At 44.9% G+C, this 24,606-nt stretch overlaps 1 protein-coding gene across 1 annotated transcript in view; it reads left to right on the plus strand.

Moving 5' to 3' along the window:
• USP10 (ubiquitin specific peptidase 10) overlaps window positions 1-24,606 on the plus strand; it is a gene marked incomplete at its 5' end in the record, with an annotated part of 52,552 nt that overhangs the window by 12,057 nt on the left and 15,889 nt on the right. Inside the window, 4 exon segments of the mRNA XM_077453019.1 lie at window positions 121-225; window positions 320-419; window positions 2,623-2,809; window positions 14,027-14,192. Coding sequence (XP_077309145.1) covers window positions 121-225; window positions 320-419; window positions 2,623-2,809; window positions 14,027-14,192 — 558 coding nt within the window.

Here is a 24,606-nt window from a genome sequence, read left to right on the forward strand (position 1 = left end):
TTTTAATTCCCTTCCTGTCATTGAAGGGTTGTCCTGTACAGTCCCAAACCTTTTCTATGAAAATGGCTGCCAATCTTATCTCTGTATTCAATTCAGTTATATCTCTTCTCTTGTTAGCAGTTCCCCGGTGATAAAGTCATGCGAGACATACGCCCGGGGGCACCTTTTGAACCCACATACATCTACCGCTTGCTGACCGTTTCCAAGTCTACTCTCTCCGAGAAGGTAATGGATGACCATCGATTAGATCCTTCTATCAGACCATAGAAACCTCATGAATGACAATGTTTGTGACAAATTGTGTGTTTTTTGCTTGCAGGGACGCCAGGAAGACGCGGAGGAATATCTCGGCTTTGTTTTGAATGGATTGCATGAAGAGATGTTGTCACTTAAGAAACTGCTCTACCCACAAAATGACAGTACGTTGTTTTATATGCTGAATTATTCTTCGTCTCCTCTCTTGGTTACACCACCCTTGGTTCTAGCTTGTTAAAATGTTCCTATCTGCTTGTTTTTTGCAATTCTGACAACCCTTTCTAGTATTGAATAGACTGAAGACGGTATGGTCCCCATCTTATGCCAAGCTTTTGCCCTGTTATATCAGGTGTATACTGGTTTTCTTTAACCAAAATATGGGGAAATTATTGGAGCATTGTATTTCATTTTGCTTCCTGTTTCTGTGACCACACTCCTTGCAAGTGATCAGAAAAAAAGTCTCAACTGCATAAACAAAAAAAAAACATGCATGTGTTTAACCCTACCTAACTTAAAAGTGACATTAACATGCTGAAGCATATATGAGTATTTAGTGATTGGGTTTACATTTATTTGAGTGCTGGTTCACACCAGTGCAGCTTCCCAGCTGACATCCCTGCGCGACTTTATTGCGGCTTGAATACGATTTCTTTACCAGAAGTCCATGCAAGTTGTGATGAAGTCGCCCCAAAGTAGTGCAGGAAACATTTTCTAAGTCAGAGCGACAAGAACGGTTCCATTGCCATTAATGAGGCGTGACTTGTCATGCGACTTTGTTGCATAACAAGTTGAGGCAGTGTGAACGAGGGCTGAAATATCATCTGTGTCTGCTAAAGAAGAAATTAACTCTTGAAGCTTTACCCAAAAATGCATACGAAGGACCTAGTCAGCAGCATTGTCTGTAGTTATCCTGCAGCTGATCTTTCCCCATTACTGAGTTGCCATGACTTGTTCTGCGCCTCCGTTTGGAGGCGGCCATCTAGGCAGAGGCAGGGCTTTGCTTCCTGAACCTCAAGCAAGGAGAATACTGAGCAGCACAGTAATGACGTCACAAAATCCGACTCCAAATCTGGTGACGCTAGAAGTCTGAGGCAGCAGTGCCTTAGATCTCACATGGCCGGTATACAGCTATGATACTACAGAACTGGAGTGCCTCGGCATCCTCGCATACCAGGAAGTGCACTGCTTTTTTTTTTTTTTAGAAGAAGTCAAAAATAAAATGTAGATTTTTCCAGGGTACTGCTTGGGCATATTTAAAGTGATTGTAAAGTCTTGTTTTCTTTTATTTAAGAATAACAAACGCATACTTACCTGCTCTGTGCAGTGGATTTTCACAGAGCAGCCCGGATCCTCCTCTTCTCGGGTCCCTCTTCTGTGCTTCTGGGCCCTCCCTGCTGTTAAGTGCCCCCAAAGCAAGCAGCTTGCTGAGGGGCACCCGAGCCGAGTCACAGCTCCCTGTAGCCATTCAGACATGGAGCTGCTGGAGAGGCTGCTGCACACAACTTTTTATCTTGATGCATAGAATACATTAAGATAAAAAAAAAACTTCTGACTTTACAACCCCATTAACATTTCTAGATGTTCTGTATAACAACAATTCTTACATTTTTGAGTTCAGGTCCATTTTAACCCCTTTCCACCAACCACCTCCCGGCTCTTTAAGGGTTGTAAAGACCGGGAGGTGGGCTTTCGGGTCATGTGATCGCTGTGATTGGCTGTCACATGATTGTAAAGCTCCCAATCGCTAGCATACATCAGGAAGTTTCCGGTAACCGCTGACTACCATGCTCGAATCATGGTCTCAGCGTGGTAAGTTGTTTACACGGGGCCACATATTTGTTTGGCCGGCATGAAGAGGTTAAGAATTCTTCTCCTCCTAGAGCACCCTGAGTACTAAGCGCCATGCATCCATACTCAAGAGCCTCCAGTCCTGATGCAAGCAGTGGCGCTTACAAGGATTTATGCAACTGTAAAAATGCTTTGATGGGTCAGCGTTCCTAGGCAAGCTACGTTTGCCACCCTAGGTAATGCCCACATGTGATGCTGAGCCACCATGATATAAAGAACTGAACATCAATAAATGAAACGGCTAGATGATGCTGGACAGAATCCAGCCAGGCAATGAGGTAGGCTCTATCTGACTTGCTGCAGCTTCTAATGCACAATATGAGAAGCTCACAGTGTGCAGTGAAATCTGAGTAAGCCATTTCAGTCCAGGAGAGGAGCCGGTACAACTGTGCAAGATGTAAGGGAGGGGTTGACCTCAACTTGAAAGAAAAAAGTATTGGCTGCAATTTTACTTTGATATCTTGGAAGATCGTTTTATTATGTTATTCTTATTTGTTTTTTATTTTTTTTTCTACAAAGAAATATCTGTTTCAAATGGTCCTGAGACACAGCCAGTGCAGGAGGAGGAGGTGGTGAATCACGAAGACCAAGGAGAGGGCAGTGATGAGGAGTGGGAGCAGGTGGGACCACGCAACAAGAGTTCAGTGACCAGACAAGCTGACTTTGTCCAGACTCCCATCACAGATGTCTTTGGAGGACACATGAGGTGAGTCTTAATGGTCCACCCACCCTAGAAGTTCCCAGCTTTGGGTGGAGGCCAGGGGTTTGAATTACTTTCTGGCTCAGCAGTGGGCAGCTGCTTACTTTACTTTTGGGCCCTCAATCGTGGCCCTTTCCTTCTTGATTTGTTTCATGTCACAAAAGCAAATAGTGTATTGTTTAATATTTTGATGACCTTGCAGTTTATGAAGATCTTGGAGCACCATGAAATCCTTCAGTGCCAGGAAATCCTTCACAGTACACCTACACCATGTAACTTTTAAAGATATATTTAGTGCAAAATGTGTTCCAAATACCCCTTCCGCCTCCATAATCTCCCAGCCATGTTGCTTCCACGCTACAAGAGTTCACGCCGGCTCTGGGTCGGTTTCCAATGGCAGCACTGCCCCCTCCCCAGGTAATTAGGACTGTCACATAAGTGAGGTCCCATGCTACTGCATTCCTGGAAGCCCCACTCCATTACACCAACAGAGCTGCAGCTAGAGAGCTCAGGTTAATGCGTATAAACCCGATTCCAAAATAGTTGGGATGCTGTCTAAAATCGACATAAAAGCAGAATGCAATGATTTGCAAATATCATAAACCCACATTTTATTTTCAATAGAAAACACTAATGTTTAAATCTGAGATAATGGATTATTAAAAAAAAAAAAAAAGGTCATTTTGAAATAAGTGGCAGCAGCACGTCTTAAAGCGGGAGTCCGCCATTTTTTTTTTTTTTTTTTAAAGCCAGCAGCTACAAATACTGCAGCTGCTGACTTTTAAAATAATGACACTTACCCGCCCAACGTGCCCGCGATGTCGGCACCCGAAGCCGATCTCTCGGGTGCTGCCGCCGCCATCTTGGGTATGGGAATCGGGAAGTGGAGCCTTTCGGCTTCATTTCCCGGTTCCCTACTGCACATGCGCGAGTCGCGCTGCGCAATAAGGATGGTCCCCGCTGTCTCTGGGATCCGTGTGTTTCCCATCAGGCAGCGGGGGACCTTCGGAAAGGGGCGTACCTTCTGCAGAATCTACGCCAGGAAGTGGGTGCAGATACCTGTACTGTACAGGTACCTGCACCCCTCTCCCCCCTGAAAGGTGCCAATTGTGGCGCCAGAGGGGGGGAGGGTTCCAATGAGCGGAAGGTCCACTTTAAAGTTGGGACAGGCCATGTTTAGCAGGACGGTGTAGCATCTCCTCTTCTTTTACCAATATTTTCAATTGGTGAAAGGTCTGGACTGCAGGCAGGCCAGTTAAGCACCCGGACTCTTCTATTACGAAGCCATGCTCCAGTCCTGTATGCAATTTATCTTTCTGCTGAAATATGCATGTAATTTCCTAAAAATGAGGATGTCTGGATGGGAACATATGCTGCTCTAAAACGCGTGTGTGCGCGTGTGTGTGTGTATATATATATATATATATATAATATAATCTTTCAGAATTGATGGTGCATTTTCAGATGTGTAAACTGTTCCATTCCATACACACTAATGCACCACCATACTATCAAGATGCAGGCTTTTGAACTGAATGCTGATCACCAGCCGGAAGGTTGCTTTCCTCTTTAGTCCAGAGGACGTGGCCCCGTGGTTGCCAAAAAGAGTGTAAAATTTTGATTCATCTGGCCACAGAACAGGTTTCCATTTTGCAACTGACCATTTTAAATGAGATTTGGCCCAGAGAAGTCAGCAGCTTTTCTGAATCCTGTTCAGATATGGCTTCTTCTTTGCATGATAGAGCTTTACCTCCAATTTTTGGATTGTACGGCAAGCTGTGTTCAGACAGTGATTATTGGAAGTATTCCACTATTATGATGGACATGCAGCGATGTCAATCACAGAATCATGCATGTTTTTAATGCATTGCCATCTGAGGACTGGAAGGTCACGAGCATCTAATATTGCTCCTTGTCCCTTGTGCACAGATTTCTCCAGATTCTTGCAATCTTCGGACGATCCACTGTCGCTGATATTTAAAGTCTTTTATATTTTACGTTGAACATTATTCTGAAGTTGTAAATTGACAACTTTTCACAGATAAGTGAACCTTTGCCCAGCTTTACTTCTGAGACACTAAGTCTCTAAGATGCTCTTTTTCTACCCAGTCATGTTACGAACCTGGTGCCTATTAACCTAATTAGTTGCCAAATGTTCTTCTTGCTCTTCCTTGTTAGTACCACTTACTTTGCCAGCTTTTTGTTGCACTGACCCAACTTTTTTGAGAAGCGTTGCTGCCATCAATTTGAAAAATTAACAATTTTTTTTTTCCATATAATGGTACATTTTCTCAGTTTAAATATTTAATATTTTCTATTGTAAAATATGGATTTGTGAGATTTGCAAGGCATTGCATTCTGTTTTTATTTAGATTTTACACATCGTTCCAACTTTTTTGGAAATTGGGGTTGTATATAGTAGTGGGAGGTGGGCTAATAGTGGTACGCTATGGCCCTTCACTTTAAAGTGGAATTCTAGCCCAATATTAAAGTCATCCAGTACAGAACAGTCCACAGTTCCGATCATTTCCAGCTTTGGGCTGACTATGCCATTTTGCCACTAGTGGTGTCATAGCGCAGCATCTTCCTCATCTATTTCATAAGAATGTGGCATGTTCCTCCACTGTGGCCATTAATTGTAGTAGTTGGCCACGCTATGCCTGGCCGTGCCACTCCCAGCGCTCTACTGACCATTCCGATTGCCACTCCTTTAGCCATAATCCTCTCCTGTATACATACCCATATATGCCGAATAAGTGTGCTGAGGAGAGAGGCATGCTCGGAATTGTGCCTCGTCCTGTCCCATTCAGTACACAGCAACTGTGGAAGAAAACATGATCACTGCTTTCTAGATCAGAAAGGGGTATAAAAATACATTTTAAAGATGAACAAAGGCACAGATCAGCTTGGCAAGAGGTATTTATTTTCATGGTTTATATTATCTGTTATTTAGGAGTCTGCTGGGGCTGCAGACTTCTTGTCCATGTTGGTTACTTAATGAGAAAATAAAGGTCCGGACAGCCGCAGTCCAATGCAAACACCTTTTATTACAGTGAAAAAGGATCCATGCAGCAACAGAGGTACAGGTACAGCTAACGCATTTTACACACTTGTGCTTAGTCATAGCATGTTGGTTACTTACCCCTGACCTCTAGTTCTGCCTTAACCATTTGCTTACTGGACACTTATACCCCTTCCCCCCCCCACCAGGCCAATTTTCAGCTTTCAGTGTTGTCGCACTTTGACAATTGCGCGATCATGCAACGCTGTACCCATATGAAATTTTTAAAATTTTATCATTTTTTTGTTCTATCATTTTGCAAATAAGTAATTTTTCTACTTCACTGATGTGCGTTTGTGAGGCTGCACTGATGCCCTGCCAGAACGAGACATCCATGCTGTAGCCGTCCTTTGGCTATAGCGTGGTAAGGAAGTCGTTCAAATACTGTAGCTGCTGATTTTTAATATTGGGACACTTTCCTGTCCAGGGTTCCCACGATGTCTGCACCCCGGTGAATTTTTTGATGGGCCGCTGCTATTCATGCTAAGGGAAACCAGCAGTGAAGCCGGTTCTACTTTTTCTGCGTGGAGTGTGCTGCGCTTTCTAACTGGCCCAGCAACAGAGAAGGGAGGAAGAACTCCCAAGGGACGGAGCCACGACGCAGTCTCCCAGAAGTGTGGAAGGTTACCAGTTTTTGGGTGGAATGCCACGTTAAGTACGGCTACTCCAGTGATCTCTATTTTACTTCCGGGTTTCGTGCCAAGAGGCTGACCTGAGGCATTGTGAACACAGGAGATTGGCTACTCAGCACCCGGCCAGTCAAAGAAATCTTTGACTGGCTGGGTGGTGACCTCCCAAACTAGATCAATGTAATGAGGTAAAAATATACCATGCCTGGAATTATTCCTTTAAACCTCCTGACAGCTGAGCTTCCAGCATTGGCACTTGCCAGTGAAACTTTAAAAGTGACTAACTTTAAAAGTGACTAGCTTTAAAAGTGAAGACGCGCTGTCTCTCTGCCCGGGGGTTCCCGGCTCTTGATTGAATAGATTGATAGTAGCGCAGCCATTGTCTCCCGCTGCTTTCAATCAATTCCAATGACGCAAGGGTGGGGCCGAGTCCTGCATTCGCCCTCTATGGACGTTGAATGCTGGACTCTAGGAGCACGACCTCAAAGTACCCCCCCATTAGAGCGCTTCTCAGAGGGGGTTATCAGATGTGGGGAGGAGTCACAGAGCTGCCAGGGGACCCCAGAAGAGTAGGTTCGGGGCCACTCTGTGCAAAACGAGCTGCACATAACTGAAGCGTCCAATGACAGACCATAAATGTACAGTGCCCAGCCCAATACAGATGGTGGTTATTGGACTCTGGACCCCAGTAGTGCAAGTCTGTGTAGGGCAGTCTTAGCACCCAACTTTATAGGTTGATGGGACGTCCCTGAAAATTCTTCAGATTTTGTTCACTGCAGTGGGGCCTGTAGGTGTGATCTGGGGCTTTCCTTGCAGAGTATAGCACTTTCCACAGACTGGAACAGTCTACAGGATGATGTTGGACATCTGCTGGGTGGGGTGGAAGGGGGGGTGTAATGTAATGCACTTCCTTCACCACAACTGCTCAGTCTGTGTTGTGTGGTCACAGTTTGGACAGCTTGTTCCCCATCCATCGTTGGTACGTCGTCCTCCGCTAGGCGGTTTTTGGCTTCTGCTTCGGCACTTTGTCACTTTGGGTTCTGTCATTTGGCTGAAGATCTTTTGAAAACAAACTTTGAGCTAAACCTGTTAAAGGATACTAATTGCACAATATGAATATAATTTTAGATCTTTTTTTTTTTTTTTTTTTGACTCTCAGAAGGTGTCAGTACTTTGGCCCTTGGATCAGCACATGATTAATTTGGGCTAATTGGCTTTAATAAGTTCAGCATGTTTAACTTCTTCCTGTCCACAATCTGTAGAGTAACCAATTGACCTCTGAAAGGCCAGGCCATTTTTTTTTTCTATACAGAACTGCATTCATTTAAAGCGGACCTTCAGTCATTTTTTTTTCAACTTTCCATCTTTTAATTCTTCTGCCCTTGTTTTAACTTTGGATATTGTTAAGGCATTATTATAAGTCTATGCCAGCTCCTCCATTAGAGGCTGGCATAGCACAATGAGTAAGTTGCATTTAAAAACGAGCGCTCTAAATACTGACTATGTCTTCCGGCCGGTCACATCACTCGGGGCTGCTTTCCAGCTCTGATGTCTTCTGCGGGAAGGGCCATGATCTCCCTCTGACGTCAGAGCAAAATCACGTGGCCGCTCGTCTCCTCCACAGAAACCGCCCGTCGGAGCTGGAAAGCGGTCTGCGAGTCACGTGACCTGCCTAAAGACAGCGGTGATGAGGGCGGAGCTAGCCTGGTTATCGTGGTCTGTTTAGAGAGGGCATACAGGAATTGGTAGTTTTTTTGGGGTGTTTTTTTTTTTTTTTTTTAGTTTGGAGGGGGGCAGATTACATTGCACAAGTGCTGTGCTGTGTAGTCTGCTTATGGGGCCGGAATTTACTTTAACCCCCAAAACAAAAAAAAACACTTTACACATTTTTTTTTTTTTTTTCTGCTAGTGTATACCTTATACAGCGCACTTCATGTTTCCTGTCTGGTAAAAAAAAATCCAGGCTTATGGCGACATGGACAGCGCTGTCTCTGAGTTTACTGTGAGGGGAGGGAGGATGAGTCATAAGAGGGCCAATGAGCTATGCAGAGCTGGAGGTGTGCCTCTGTGTAAATCCAGGAAGTGAACGGGTAGCAGCTTCAGCTGCCCAGTTAAAATGATTGCAGCCAGACTTAGTGGAGGGAAATTTCTGCAACATATTTGGCAAGTACAGAATCGCAGTATATATAAAATATAATATGCAAAGTGGTTGGAGGGAAGCTTCAGAATGGCAAAGATGTTTTTATTACAAATTATGTGAGCAGACTGCACTTCCTAACTGACATTTGCACGGTCATGCAATGCTGTACCCAAATAAAATTAAACAATTCTCTTTCATTCATTGACGGACACAGCACCTTTAATCTTGACCTCAGGGTTATATCGCCACCTTCAGGAGAGGACTAGGCAGAACATGTGAAAGTAGCAAAACTGCACAGTACCGCCCAGGGGGGTGGTCCTGCTGGCTATAACCCCTAAATCTGCTTCCAGCAGCTCCAGTTTTTTTTCTGCCTCGTATAGGAGAAGGACCCGGCTCCCTGTGGGGGGACCAATGGTCCTTGGAATTTTTTATTGTTTCTTCTGTTTGATTCCTGTGATCTACAGTCAACAGCCGGGCTGGGTGACAGTCTGGATAATATAGATCCTGGTTTTCTAGCCAGCCTAGCCATCGAGTGTGTGCAGACCCTAGCTACGCGCTGGGTCGGCCACGACGTGCCCCGTCGGGTTCAGGGGCAGCGGGTGAGCTATATGCTTCCGGGGGAAAAAACATATGCATACCCACTGCTAATGTGTTTCCTTATTTAACTTATTTTGATACGTTTATTTACAAGGAATGGTGGGGAAGCTCGTAGCGGGGCTTTTCAGTCCTGAGATGGCTGTAAATGGGGTAACCACGATTCCGGTGGAAAGGTCCCCTGCTTTCAAGGGCACTGCCAACAGAAGGGCTGAGGCGGTTGCCCGGTCCATGTTTACGGTGGTGGGGTCAGCATTGCGGCCAGTGTTAACCACGGCCTGGTGTCACAAACACTTACTGACTGGGCTAAGTTTTGCACCGCAAGTTGGAGAAAGAACATGTTTCCCCGGTCTGCGTGGAACTGGCATGGCCTAAAGTATGTCTGTAATGCGGCCCTGGATAACGTCCCCTTTGCTTTCTAGAGCCTCAGTATCAGCTGGGGTGCTGTATCACCTGATTTGGCTTAAATGCTGGTCTGCGGACCAGGCTTCTAAGAAAGCACTGGCGCATTTGCCATTCCAAGGGGAGAGGCTATTTGGAGTCTCGCTGGATGACATTATTAATAATGTTACTGGGGGAAGAGTGCTCTCAGTCCAGAAAGCGCAAGGAGCCACGCCGTAGGCAGAAGCGGATTTTTCATCAGCCCGGGTCGGCCGATAAGTGTTCCCAGTCCGACAAGGTGCCCTCTGAGGGACAAAAGCGTCCCTTGTTTTGCAAGCCAAATAAGCCTGCGAGCATATCTGTTGCAGCATGAAGGTTTGCCCCCACCCGACTCTTGGGTGTGGGGTCACCTTCGGGAGTTTGCAGTAGGGTGGACCTCCCTCCTTTCCAACCAGTGGGTCTGCGAACTGGTTTAGTCAGGCTACAAGATGGCGTTTCTTTCTTGTCCGCCAAACAGATTTTTCTTCTCCAACCTTCATCTTCTTCCGGCTCGTCGGGAGGCCCTGTTTGGAGCAGTGCAGGACCTGCTGCTGCGTGGGGAGATGGTTCCTGTACCAACGACGGAAATGTTTCAGGGATTCTACTCCAATCTGTTGTCCCAAAGAAGGAAGGGTTCTGTCTGGTCCTGGATCTCAAGGCCCTCAACGGCTTTGTGAAAGTGCAAAGGTTTGGGCTGGAATCTGTTCGTTCCATGGTCGATGCACTCCATCAGGGGCGTCTTGGCGTCCTTGGACATCAAGGACGCATACTTGCACGTCCCCATATGCGTTGGGCTTTTATGATTTATGGCCCGGGAACGACCACTACAAATTTGTAGCTCTCCCTTTTGGCCTAGCGTCGGCACCAAGGGTCTTCACCAAGGTGCTAGCTCCAATTCTGGTATTGCTAAGACAACGGGGGATCGCCATCGTGGGTTACCTGCATGACCTCCTCATGAGAGCAACGTCTGCCTCAGAATTAAGGGAAGATGTGGTGATCACCATACAGACTCTCCGGGAGTTTGGTTGGGCGTTGAACCTCCAGAAGTCTGTTGGTGCTGACTCAACGCCTGGAGTACCTGGGCTTGATTCTGGACTCCTCAGAGGCGAGCTTTTCTCCCTTCAGATAAGCTGCAGACTCTCTTCAATCTGCGGTGAAGTTATTGATGTCCTGCAGGTGGTCGTCACTGCGTTTTTTGCATCTGAGTTCTGGGTCTCGTGGTAGCCACTTTCGAGGCGGTACCGTATGCTCAATTCCACACTCAGGTCTTGCAGAAAAGAGGATCTATCCAAATGGGACAAATCTCTGACATCCCTGGATTGTCAAATGTAGGTGAGTCAGCTAGTCGGGGATTCCCTTCTCTGGTAGCTGAGGTCTCCGGCCCTTTGGTTCCTTCCTCTTCATTGGACAGTGATCACAGCGGATGCCAGCCTGACTGGCTGGGGGGGAGTTTGGGGAGTACAGTCGGCCCAGGGTCGCTGGACGCAGGAAGAATTCCGCCTGCCAATCAATGTGCTGGAGCTTCGGGCTATCAGGCGGTGCCACTCCACATGGTTACAGGGGCCTGAGGTCAGGATCCAGTCAGACAATGCCACGGCGGTGGCTTATGTCAACCGTCAAGGAGGGATGAGGAGCTCGGCTGTAACGCTGGAGGTCGCTCACATCCTGCAGTGGGCAGAGCGGGGCATGCCTGCTCTGTCGGACGTATACATTCCGGGCGTACAAAACTGTCAGGCGGACTACCTAAGTCATCGGATGCAGGACCAAGGGGAATTGTCGCTGCATCTGGAAGTATTTCGGCTCATTTGCCTAAGGTGGGGCACACCAGATGTGGCTCTCTTGGCCTCTAGGCGGGTACAGAGGTTTGTGGCCAGGTGAAGAGACCCCTGGGCGGACGTGTCTGACGCGTTGGTGCCTCCATGGGAGCATTATCGGCTGATTTGTCTCACCCCCCCACCCCCTTTTCTTTGAAGTTCATTGACGGACACAGCACCCACCCCTCCTATTTCTGTTTGTACTGCTTTTTGACGAACTGGGCTGCTGGAAGCAGAATGAGGGGGTTATAGCGAGTAGGACAGCCCCCTGGGTGGCACTGTGCTGTTTTTACATTTTCTGCCTAGTCCTCTCCTGAAGGTGGCGATATAACCCTAAGGTCAAGATTAAAGGTGCTGTGTCCGTCAATGAGCTCTTGCTTTTGGTATTTGATCACCACTGGTTTTATTTTTTTGTGCTATAAATGAAAAAAAAAACTGAAATAAAAAAAAATACTTTTTGCTATAAAACATATCCAATAAAAAATGTAAAAAAAAATCAAATTTTTCATACTTAGGCCAGTATGTATTCTACAAAAAAATCCCAAGGCCCTTTTCACACTGCTGTGACTTGAGTCGTGTGCTTTTTTTTTTTTTTTTTTTTAACCGTGATTTTGACGTACGTTTTCTGCGATTTCAGCAATGCCTGTGTAAACTTGAGGTCTATGGACCTTGGCTCGCATGAAACAGTCAGACCAAAGTAGTACAGGGACTACTTTAAAGTTGCACATATGAATGGTTATCACTGGAGGTCATGGAGAACGACTTGTCATGCGACTTTGCAGTCCCATGCCGCAGAATTGGGAAGGGGGCCTAAATGTATATTGATTGGTTTGCTCAAACGTTATAACGTCTACAAACTATAGTATATGTTTTACTAGAATTTTTATTTATACTACTAATGGCGACGATCAGTGACTAATAGCGGGATTGCGGTAGTATGGCGGGCAATCTGACGCTTTGTGGGAACCCGTGATATTGATAGTGATTATTGCTAACCATATGCAGTGGTCATGTTATGGCTGATTGGTGTGTTCTGAACAGACGATAGCTGCCTCGCAATCCAGGCCAAACAAAATGATAGAAATAAAAAGAATAAAAAATATTGTTTGTTTACAGAACAGCCTCAGAGGCTCAGCTGTTCTTGCACAGAGCGCAGCACATTGATGGCCAGCTAGTTCCTGCTCTCTGCCGATTGGAGAGCTCTAGTCCAAGTTTACTTGGCCTGGAATCGATCTCTCCCTTCCATTCATCCCGGGTGTCCTGCGGATTCTCTTCCTGGAAGATGGAGGTGCTACACTAAAAAAAGAAAGATGCCATTGTGCGTAGGCTTCTTCCCCGTCGATTCATTACATCTGGAAAGTATGAAGCTGTGAGCAGGTCGTAAATCGTAAACCGCAAAGTCTTCCACGTAGGCAGGGAAGAAAATTGAAGTGTCCACTGTTTGTAAAACTCGCCTTGTAGATATATGCGTGGACTGAACCTACCTTGGATTCCGGGCGGAATTTGAAACGGAAGCAAGTTGTGACGGTGAATTCTAAATTTTAGTTTTGGGTTCAGTGTTGCATGACCGTGCAATTACCAGTTAACCTGTTGTAGACCAGCCACCATTGTACAGCGGCAGGGTGGCACGGCTGTGAAATCCACTGTAGGTATAGGTCAGCCGCTTTTAAGAGCTATGGGAAGCGCATGCTGGGTGGTCGCGATGTCCGCCGGCCAACTGCGATCGCTCCACAGAACGAGAATGGGGATCTGTCAATGTAAACACAGATCCCCATTCTGACAGGGGAGGAGAGAGATCTGCTGTTCCTAATGATCAGGAGCGTCGATCTTTCTGCCTCCAGTCAGTCCCACCCCCCACAGTTAGAAATACCTCCCAGGAAACACATTTAACCCCTTGATCGCCACTTAGTGTTAACCCCCTTCCCTCCAGTGACATTTATGCAGTGATCGCTGTATAAATGTCCATGGTCCCAAAAAAGTGTCCGATCTGTCTGCCATAATGTCGCATTCCCATTTAAAAATCGCTGATCACTGCCATTAGTAATATAAAAATAATTTTAAAAATGCCATAAATATTTCCCCTATTTTGTAGAATATATACGCAAATCAATCAATATACGCTTGCGATTTTTGTTTAAAAAAAAATGTAGAAGAATACATATTGGCCTAAAGACCCTGTCCCTGTGCACAAAATCACGTACAGGTATGTGATTACGTGCAGGAGGGGCTCCCTGTCGCCGTATATCCGCGCAAGGTGTGCTTAACTGGTTAAATATACTGCTACATTGTATTATGTATGTATATGTATGTATATATATATATGTATATATGTATATATATATATATATATATATATATATATATATATATATATATATATATATATATATATATATATATATAATTTTTTTTTTTTTTTTTTTTCTGAAAGCAATGGGTTGGTTAGAAAATCCGGGTAAAAGGATTCTCTTGGTTGCTTTTTAGTTACATTGCCTCCTGACTAGTATTGGCAGGTCACTTATCTATCCTGAGTTCTGTGTCAATTTTCTCCACCTTCTATTCCAGGTCTGTCGTGTACCAGCAAAGCTCCAAGGAGTCGGCCACTCTTCAGCCATTTTTCACTCTGCAGCTGGACATCCAGTCGGAGAAGATTCGCACCGTCCAAGACGCACTGGAAAGCCTCGTAGCCCGGGAATCTGTCCAGGGCTACACCACCAAAACCAAACAAGAGGTGTGTCCGCTCTTCTCTTTATTAACCCTTCTGCTACCGCAGTCTAGTGCTGGCATCATTGTGTGGGTTAATCAGCTCTTGACTTATTGCCGCCCATGTAAGGTAAATGTGCAGCGGCAAATGGGGTGGACTTTAACGCCTGCATGTTGCACACACTGTATGCCTCCACCCAGAGCTTTCTGTGCTGAGAGCATGCTTCTAGCTCAATGACTGAGCTGTCAAAGATCCCTGCTCATAATCTGTGGCTGGTATCAGTGGTCACGTGATTGACCGATCCTTCCCGCCCCCGGATTAAAGATCCAGTTTAAGCGGTAGTAAACTGCTAGGCATTTTTTATTTTTTTTTTGTACCATGAAAGCTATGCCATAATGTGCTAGTATGGATCCCATACTAGCACAATGTTAAACTTCCCTTAAAACAAAGCCTTTCAGTACCACGCTTTCGCCACTGCAAGAGCTTCCATCTTCACTCGGTCTTCCTTCTGTGTGACTGGCCGGAGCTGTGATGATGCTGCTTATGGTGCAGGACTCTGCGCCAGTGATGTCACCGGATGCATGTAATGTAAATATCTTTGAAAAGGCACACGTTTAGGAGATTATTACACTACCTATAGGTTAACCTTATTATAGAGTCAGAGATGGGAGTTTCTCCCCATTTTAAAGGACGGCTGGGATCGATTAAATTGTATATTGGGACTGTAAATGAAAACATCTCTGCAGAATATGCACATTCCCCATGTTTTTCCCCTGTAGAAGACTCTAAAAGTACAGAAAAAGACCTGTTAATCTAGTTTATGTTGTGGACTCAAAAGTACAAGAAATGGTGTCAGCCCCACCCTCTTGTCTTTTGCTAAACTGCTGAATCCCTCCACAATGCAGGAACCGGTTTTTCTGTAGTCCAAGAAAAGAACTATAATGTCTAATTGGACTCCTTGAGATAACACAAAGTGAGCAGAGGACACTGACATGACCATCGGGTATATTTTGCACTTATTGAACAGATATTACAAAGATCTTTTAATGGAATATTTAGCAGACCAAAAGGGAGCTTATAAGAGAAGATGTGTTGGGTTTGACATGTCTTTAAAGCTCATGTCTTTGAAATGTTTAGTTTTGGATATGTGTGGGAAGCATAAGTACTTCTATTCAATATCCCCATTGAGGTAATTTTACCACAATTCTTCCTTCCTGTGAGAGGACAGAAAATAAGGTTGGTTGCAACCAAGACAGGAATAGCTTTTCAGAATCTTAATTGAACGTTTTCTTGTAGCTGGAGAGGTTACTCGTCACTTCCTGTTTTAACAGGAAATGAGGCAAGATCTCAAAAGGGGACGCAGACCACAAATAACCTGACAATCCTGAAAAACAAATTTTGGTTGGGCCTTCTTTGTTCTCGCTTAGCTTTTTTTCATGCTCTGGTATAAGCAGCTGCATAGGATGGCACTTAAAGTGGTTAAGTCACATACCCCCATTACTTTTTATCCTCGGTTATATGAATAGCATATATCTAAGGTGCAGTGTGTATGTTTGTGTGTGGGTTTTTTTTTTATTTTTTTATTATTATAATCCTAAATACCTTTTCTAACACCGCCATTCTGTGCTCACGTAATACCCCTCCGCTTTTCTCCCTGATCTAAGGGACGCAGCAGTAGGAGCTGAGATTCCCCTCTGACGTCAGGGGTGGCAATTTAGAAAAAATGGGCACACGGTACTTTAGTTCTTCATAAAACAGAGGGGGTACAAGTAATGGGAGTATTTATTGCAGATCAGATATTCTCTCACTACACAGCCTGGGCTGACATGCGGGGAGGAGGAGAGGGAGAGACTGCGGGATGATGGAGGCACGTAAACTGACCACGGTATCATGGCCTCGGCCATGATTACCGTGGTCAGTTCACATAGGGGAACACAGGAACAGGCACGATCAACCAGCTATTTTGGAACATAGAAAGGGACAAATTACACTTGAACAGCACTATGTTGTTCATGCTTTAACCACTTCAGCCCCAGGAGGTTTCACCCCCTTTATTACCAGGCCTTTTTTTTGGGATACAGCACTGTGTTGCTTTAAGTGACAATTGCGCAGTCATGCGATGCTGTACCCAAACTAAATTTGGCTTTTTCCCTCACAAATATAGCTTTCTTTTGGTGGTATTTGATCACCTCTTTGGGTTTTTATTTTTTGCGCTATAAACAAAAAAAACAACAATTTTGAAAAAAAAAAAAACACAATATATTTTACTTTCTGCTGTAAAACACATCCAATTAAAAAAAAAAAAAGTTAAAAAATCTAATTTCTGCATCAATTTATGCCAATATGTATTCTGCTACAAATTTTTGGTTTAAAAATTTTTTTTTTCCAATAAGCGTATATTCATTGCACAAAGGTTATCGCGTCTATAAACTATGGGGTAGATTTATGGCATTTTTATTTTTAATAGTAATAGTGGCTATCAGCGATTTTTTTTTTTTTTTTTTTTTTCTGGATCGCGGCGGACAAAACGGACACTGTGACACTTTTTGGGAACCAGGGACACGAATACAGTGATGGGTGCTAAAAAAAAAAAGCACTCTCGCAGTCCTAATGACACTGGGTAAGGGGTTATCAAGGGGCGATCAAAGGGTTACCTGTGCTCCTAGGGAGTGCTTTCTAACTCTGGGGGGTAGCTTAACTGGAGGAAGAGAGATCTGCATTCCTAGCAGAAACACAAGATCTCAATCTTCCTCGATGCCAGAACGGCAGTCTGCATGTTTTCATAGGCAGACCGCCTTTCTGCCTCTCCTGTCTATGATCGGCGGGTCCCGGTGGACATCGCGTCCCCTGGACCTGTTGATTGACTCCCCCTGTGTCCCATCCCAGTGGTAACAGGTCACCGGCGATGTGCACGTGCCCCAGAAAAGAAAAAAAAAACACTGTACAGGTACATTGTTTCGCGCCGCTGTGCCACAGTAAATGTTCTGTGGGCAGTCCGGAAGCGGTTAAAGGAGCTTTTAAAGGGGAAGGGGTTACAATCGCTTTAGAAAACTTTAGTTCGCCCTAAGGAAAAAAATAAAAATACACGCACTTATTTTTTGCAGGGGGAAAAAAATGTACCGTATTTATTGGCGTATAATGCCCACTTTTTTCCCCTTAAGATCAGGGGAAAATCGTGGGTGCGTGTTATACGCCGATATCCCGCTGATTGTGAGGAAAGGAGCGAGCTGAGCCGAGATACAGAAAGCCGAGTGTACTTCGGCTAGACTCGGTTCTTCTCGCAGTCCCACCCCTGACAGTGACCAGAGCCAAGTCTAGCCAAAGTACACTCGGCTTTCTGTATGTTGGCGGCGCTCACTCCTCTCCTCCTGCAATCAATGGAGATGGGTGGGACTGTGAGCAGAGCCGAGTCTACCCGAAGTACGCTCGGCTTTGTGTATCTCGGCTCCGCTCACCCGTCTCTGCTCAGTCAGTTTTAAATCGGGGCAATGCTGCAAACAGACTAGCAAGGCTGCAAAGGCACTGGGCAAGGCTGCAATGATGGGCAATGCTGCAGATGTACACTGATAAGGCTGCATTGATGGGCATTTAAATGTAAGGTTTTTTTCCTTACACTTACCTTCTAAAAGTTTTTTTTCCTTAAAATTCTCTTCTAAACTTGGGGTGTGTGTTATATGCCAATTATCATTGATTATCATTGGATGGTGGGTGCAATATAACTACTCTTCTGCTTGCTATGGGGGGGGGGGGGGGGGGGGAGAGAATTGGGCTCTGGGAAAGGGGGATTGATTAGCTACATGTTCTAAATAGAAAAAAGAACATGTAGATAAAGATATAGTTGATTTTTAGGTGCCTATTCACACATTTGCACTGCAGTAACGCTCAATGGTGTGCTGCAGTGCTGTTGATTCCTAATGACACTTCACCTTCCTAGCGTGGTGGTGTGCTTTGCTGTGCCACCTTTTTTAATACACTGGAGTGCATTAGGTAGCTCATTCAAATGAATGGGCTGTTCCAATGTAATGCATGTTCTGTGTACGTGCCTGGGGATGCACAGGTGTTCCATGCCATCCTGCTATTGGCAATTGGGACATAGCAATTGCTCCCAATTTGACAATGAGGGCCGTACACCTGCACAGCTGTCATATTTGGAGCTGCATCTGTGCAGCTGATGCATCCAAATTGACATGAATGGGACTGCCTGCACAGAGATGCAAGGAACACCTGTGCATCCCTGGGTAGGTACTGGGGTATGCTGTGTTATGCCCTGTGGGAACAAGGCCTAAGGGTAGATTTAGACATGCATCTAAATCTCTCTTGCCCAACCAGAGTTCTGATTGCCCTCCAGAGGCTACTGATCGTCTGTTTTAACCCTATTTTTTCTGACAAACATGAAGCAGCAGTGCGCATCACATGCTGTTGCGGGGCATTTCTGGCACTTCCCTATTAACTTAAATATACACAGTAAGGGGGAAAAGTATTTGATCCCCTACTTGAACATTTGCCCACTGAAAAAGAAATGATCAGTCTATAATTTTAATGGTAGGTTTGGTAACTCGAACCTTCAGCTCCCTCCACATATTTTCTATGGGATTAAGGTCTGGAGACTGGCTAGGCCACTTCAGGACCTTAATGTGCTGCTTCTTGAGCCACTCCTTTGTTGCCTTGGCTGTGTGTTTTGGGTCGTTGTCATGCCGGAATACCCATCCACGACCCATTTTCAATGCCCTGGCTGAGGGAAGGAGGTTTGATGGTACATGACCCCGTCCATCATCCCTTTGATGCGATCAAGTTGTCATGACCCCTTCGCAGAAAAACACCCCCAAAGCATAATGTTTCCACCTCCATGATGGTGGGAATGGTGTTCTTTGGGTCATAGGCAGCATTTCTCCTCCAAACACGGTGAGTTGAGCTGATGCCACAGAGCTCGATTTTGGTCTCATCTGACCACAACACTTTCACCAAGTTCTCCTCTGAATCATTCAGATGTTCATTAGTAAACTTCTGACGGGCTGTACATGTTCTTTCTTGAGCAGGGGGACCTTGAGGGCAATGCAGGATTTCAGTCCTTCACAGTGTAGTGTGTTACCAATTGTTTTCTTGGTGACTATGGTCCCAGCTGTATTGAGATCATTGACAAGATTCTCCCGTGTAGTTCTGGGCTGATTCCTCACCGTTCTCATTATTAAAACTCCACGAGGTGAGATCTTGCATGGAGCCCAAAACCGAGGGAGATTGACGGTTATTTTGTGTTTCTTCCATTTGTGAATACTCGCACCAACTGTTGCCACCCTCTCACCAAGCTGCTTGGCGATGGTCTTGTAGCCCATTGCAACCTTATGTAGGTCTACAGTCTTGTCTCTGACATCCTTGGACAGCTGTTTGGTCTTGACCATGGTGGTGAGATTGGAATCTGATTGATTGCTTCTGTGGACAGGTGTCTTTTATTCAGGTAACAAGCTGAGATTAGGAGCACTCCCTTTAAGAGAGTGCCCCTAATCTCAGCTTGTTACCTGTATTGAAGACACCTGGGAGCCAGAAATCTTGCTGATTGATAAGGGATCAAATACCTATTTCACTCGTTAAAATGCAAATCAATTTATAACTTTTTTGAAATGCGTATTTTTTTTGTTCTGTCTCTCTCTGTTAAAATAAACCTACCATTAAAATTATAGACTGAACATTTCTTTGTCAGTAGGAAAATTGTACAAAATCAGCAGGGGATCAAATACTTTTTTCTCTCACTGTATAGTGTTCAGGGAGGGTTTGCTGCGGGCGTGAAACAAAGCATCATGCCCGCGACATGTGAAAACCTCCATCTGCCTATTGCAGTGTAAGGGGAATCTGTTGGCAGACAGCAAAAACGTGTCTCAATCATGCATTTTTGCTGCCCCCCCCAACAGCAAGTCCTAAGGGTGTTTCAATACGTCCCTAAAAAACATTTTCTGTTTTACTTTTACACATTTTATTTACCATCCAACCCTTGTAATTTTGGTGGGTTAGGTCTGTTAAGCGGTATATAATAACTTGGCAGCACAAGGGTTAAACAGCAGTCCGGCTCTAGGCAGGGGAAAAAAAACCCCTTGGCGAGTTTTGCCTCCGGCTGTTTGAAGGTCGCAGCAGCTGCGGGCGTAACCTTCAGCGCCAAGTTCCTTGTGATTTCTGCATGTAAGGATTTGGTTGCAAACCTGTCATTTTTGGTATTCGCAGAGAGACCGACGTACAATTAAGGGTTTTCGGAGGGACGGGTGTTTAGTTTATCTAGCAGCGGCTGCGTCTGGTTTTTATTTTGATGTCTGGCCTGAGAGTAAAAAAAAAAATTACACAATAATTAGCTTGAGACGACACAGTACAAGAGACGGCGTGAAGCCTCGCGTCACCCGCACACACCCCCCACCCACCAATCCTGACATTTAGGCCAATGGTCATTTTTCCAAGTCACACAGGTAGCCTGGCCGGCGGGAGGCAGAGCGGTCTGCAGACTGGGATCTGTTTATTGAATGGAATAATGTTATTGGTTATATTGATGCAAAGACTGGATAAATATCACCGATCTGCGCTAGACGGAAAGAAAATATGTTTTACACACATAAGGGGTTAGGTTATGAAAAAGTTAACAGACTACTGCAAACACCTTTTTTTAAAAGAAAAAAATGTTACTACAAATACAACTATGTATGTGAAAGCCGATCTATAAAGAGGAAGAACCTCACCAGCACTCCAGAAATATTTCCAACATTTATTGGGAACACATAAGGGGTCACATAAGGTGAACGGCTGACCCTACATGTTCATGAGAAGTGTTAGAAATGTTCTCGGAATGCTGTTGCCTTTCTACCTTTTTATTACAGGTTCTCCATAGTGCCCTCTGCTGTGATTATTCCGAGCAAGGAGCATGTTGATAGGAGGAGTGAGCAGAGTGAAATAGACGAGCTCATAAGTCTTCTGCTTGTTTTTGTTCAGCTTGCTTGCCTACTGGGACTAAATTTATTTTTTAATATTTTTCCTTGCACGTATGGTAAAATTTGCATTTTTCTTGCTAGAAATTACTATTGCACATCCCTCGGGGGGGGGGGGGGGGGGGACTAAAATTAATTTTAGGGTAAACACTATTATTCCCAATTATTTGGAAAAATATTGGTTTGCGTAAATCGATGCAAAACATGTCAAACATTGCTCAAGCCCTTGAAGTCGCAAAAAAAAAATAAACTATGGTATCCAAAACTCTTTAAATCCCTTTACAGGTTATTTTTAATCACTTCAGTCCCGGAAGGGGCCATTTTTTTTTTTTGTGATTTGGCACTGTGTCACTTTGACAATTACGAGGTCATGCGACACTGTACCCCCCCCCCCCCCCCCCACACACACACACACACACACACACACACACACACACACACACACACACACAAAATAGAGCTTTCTTTTGGTGGTATTTGATCACCTCTGCATTCTTTTTTTTTTTTTTTTTTTTTTTTTTGTGCAAAAAAAAACCTGACCATTTTTAAAAAAAATTTTTTTAACTTTTTGCTGTTACATATTCGATAAAAAAAATTCTTCATTAGTCTAGGCCAGTATATTCTGCTACATATTATCCCAGTAAGCGTGTGCTGATTGGTTTGCGCAAACATTATCGCCTCTACAAACTATGGAATATGATTATAGCATTTTTATTTTTTTACTAGTAATGGCAGCGATCGTAGATTTTATTATTATTATTTTTTCGGGACCGTGACATTTGCGGCAGACAAATCGGACGCCTAACTGACACTTTTTTTTGGGGGGGGGGGGGGGGGACCAGTTACACACTAATACAGTGATAAGTGCTAAAAATATGCACGGTTATTGTACTACACTGGCAGGGAAGGGGTTAACATCAGGGGCGATCAAAGGTTAAATGTGTCCCTAGGGAGTGCTTGCCAACTGTGTGGGAGGTGCTCTGACGGGTGAGAAAGAGATCCGTGCTCTTGCCTAATAGGAACACAAGATCTCTATCTTCTCCCCTGTCAGAATGGCAATCTGCCTTATTTACATAGGCCGACCGCCGTTCAGGTACGTGATTTCACGCAATAGAGCCGACCTGCCGCAGTACATGTACATTAGTTGGTCAGCAAATGGTGAGTTAATTACGAATTATGGCCTTAGAATTATTGCTCTCACTCCGATGTTTGTGCTGAATGTAATCAAGCAACTGAACAGCAGATTGCACAGCTAAAGTCTGTAGCACCCAATGACCAGCATGGATGCACATCTAAAGGAATGCTCTCATATAATGCTTAACAAGGCTCTTCATCTGATCACCACAAACCGAAAACCTGATTTAATTCATTTTTAACCACTTCCCATCCGGGCCAATTCTAGCACTTTTTTTTTTTTTTTTTTCAAATTACTCAGAACCCCCAAACGTATATGTATTTTTTTCAAGAGACCCTAGGGAATAAAATGGCGGTCGTTGCAATTTTTATGTCGCACGGTATTTGCGCATCGCTTTTTCAAACATGCTTTTTTTTCATGATGGGGGGGAGGCGTAAAGTTAGCCCAATTTTTTTATATAATGTGAATGACGTTGTGCAAAGTAAATATCTAACATGTCACATTTTAAAATTGTGTACATTTGTGGAATGGCGCCAAACGTTGGCACGTAAAAATGTCCATGGGAGACGCTTTAAATTTTTTTTTTTTTTTACAGGTTATCCGTTTAGAGTTAGAGGAGGTCTTGGGCTACAATTGTTGCTTTTGCTCTAATGCGCACTTCAATGCCTCACGTGTGATTTAAGCACAGTTTACTTATGTGGGTGCGACTTGCGTATGCGTTCACTTCTGTGCGCGGGGGCACTTTACATTTTTTTTCCCCCATTTTTATTTAATTTTTTTTCTTGAAAAAACATTTTTTTTGATCACTTTTATTCCTATTATAAGCAATGTAAACATCCCTTGTAATAGGAAGAGTGCGCGACAGGTCCTCATTATGGAGAGGTGTGGGTTCAATAAGACCCCACATCTCTCCTCCAGGCAGGAAAGGCTGAGCACAAAAAAAAAACTCTTTGCCTTTCCAGCTACATCCCCTGGCTTTGTTTACTTCCGCCAGCCCAGGCATGATGTCTTAACGTCGCACCATGGCCTCCAAGGGTCATAGAGATGACTAGGGACCATTTGGCCACTGGCAATCTCTATGCTCGCCTTCCGGCGACGACCGATTTCGTTCTCTGGCTCGCCAATCGCAGGGGCGAGCCAGTAGAAGCACCGACGTCCCCTCCCCCTCCCCCCCTTTTCAGAATGATCAAGCGACTGAACTGCAGCTATGATTGTTCTTAAGGTGCACAGAATCGCTGGCTGAATAAGATATCTGGATGATGCCAGTAGCGGCACCCATCATTCAGCTATCCCCACTCAAAGTCCAGGACGTCAGGAGGGCCTATGGGCGGGAAGTGGTTAATATCCAAAGCAAGCTCCCCCATCCCTCCACGTCTCTATGCTTTATTTTGCTGAGAAATCGCTTTGAAAAAAAACTGCCCTAGCATTTTTTTTCTGTGGCCATCTTGAGTAAGGGCAAATGATTCATGTAGCATTTACTACTTGGAATCAATCTGGCCTTAGCTCAGACATGCAAGCAGGTGCACTGGGCAGGCTGCAGATCGCGACGATATGCCGCGAGTGTCGGCTCCCGTGCGTATGCGCGGGAGTGACGACATTGCGGCTCCGGCAAATCACAGCGCCGGAGCCGCGAGACCCAGAAGCCGCTCCAGGATACATGGCAGCGGCGAAGAGGAAGACGGAGGACCGCTTCGGGGGCTTCGTCCTCAGGTAAGTTATTCATAATGAGCTAGTATGCATACTAGCTCATTATGCCTTTGCCTTGCAGGGTGCGTTTAAAAAAAAAAAAAAAACTTTAAACTTATTCACCTGGGCCAGAAAGTAACTGAGAGAATAGGAAAAAAAAAATGACGACAAATATGGTATGCTTTTCTATCTATGTACTAATGCTTGCAGCATAAAGATTAAAAGTAATCAATGTTGATTGGGTGAGCGAAGTTCCTGTTTAAGGCAGACTGCTGTGTCATTTACAGGAGCCCCCCCAACTCCATCTTACTATGGAACAAGGCCGGTGTCTTGTCTAATAACGTCCTCCATCGGATAGTGTCCGCTGTGTACTGCGCATGCGCAGTACACAGCAACACAGGTTCTGAAAATTGCCGAGGATGCACGACGCCTGCACCGTGAGTCCAGGTTCTATCCCCACCATCCAAGTGGACATAGAGTAGGAATAAAAAAGAGCCGAGCACAGCGAGGCTGAGCCCGAAGCGTGGCGAGCGAAGCTCGCCCGCGAGGGGCCCTTTAATACTCACAACCCTATGTCCGCTTGGATGGTGGGGCTACCACCTCCACTCACGGCACAGGTGCCGTTCAGCTTCAGAAATTTTCCGAAGCTTCGCTTCATATA

This window comes from Lithobates pipiens, unplaced genomic scaffold (genome assembly GCF_037356315.1).
Source record: "Lithobates pipiens isolate NorthernLeopardFrog02 unplaced genomic scaffold, aLitPip1_a1.2 Scaffold_10, whole genome shotgun sequence".
Classification (NCBI taxonomy): domain Eukaryota; kingdom Metazoa; phylum Chordata; class Amphibia; order Anura; family Ranidae; genus Lithobates; species Lithobates pipiens.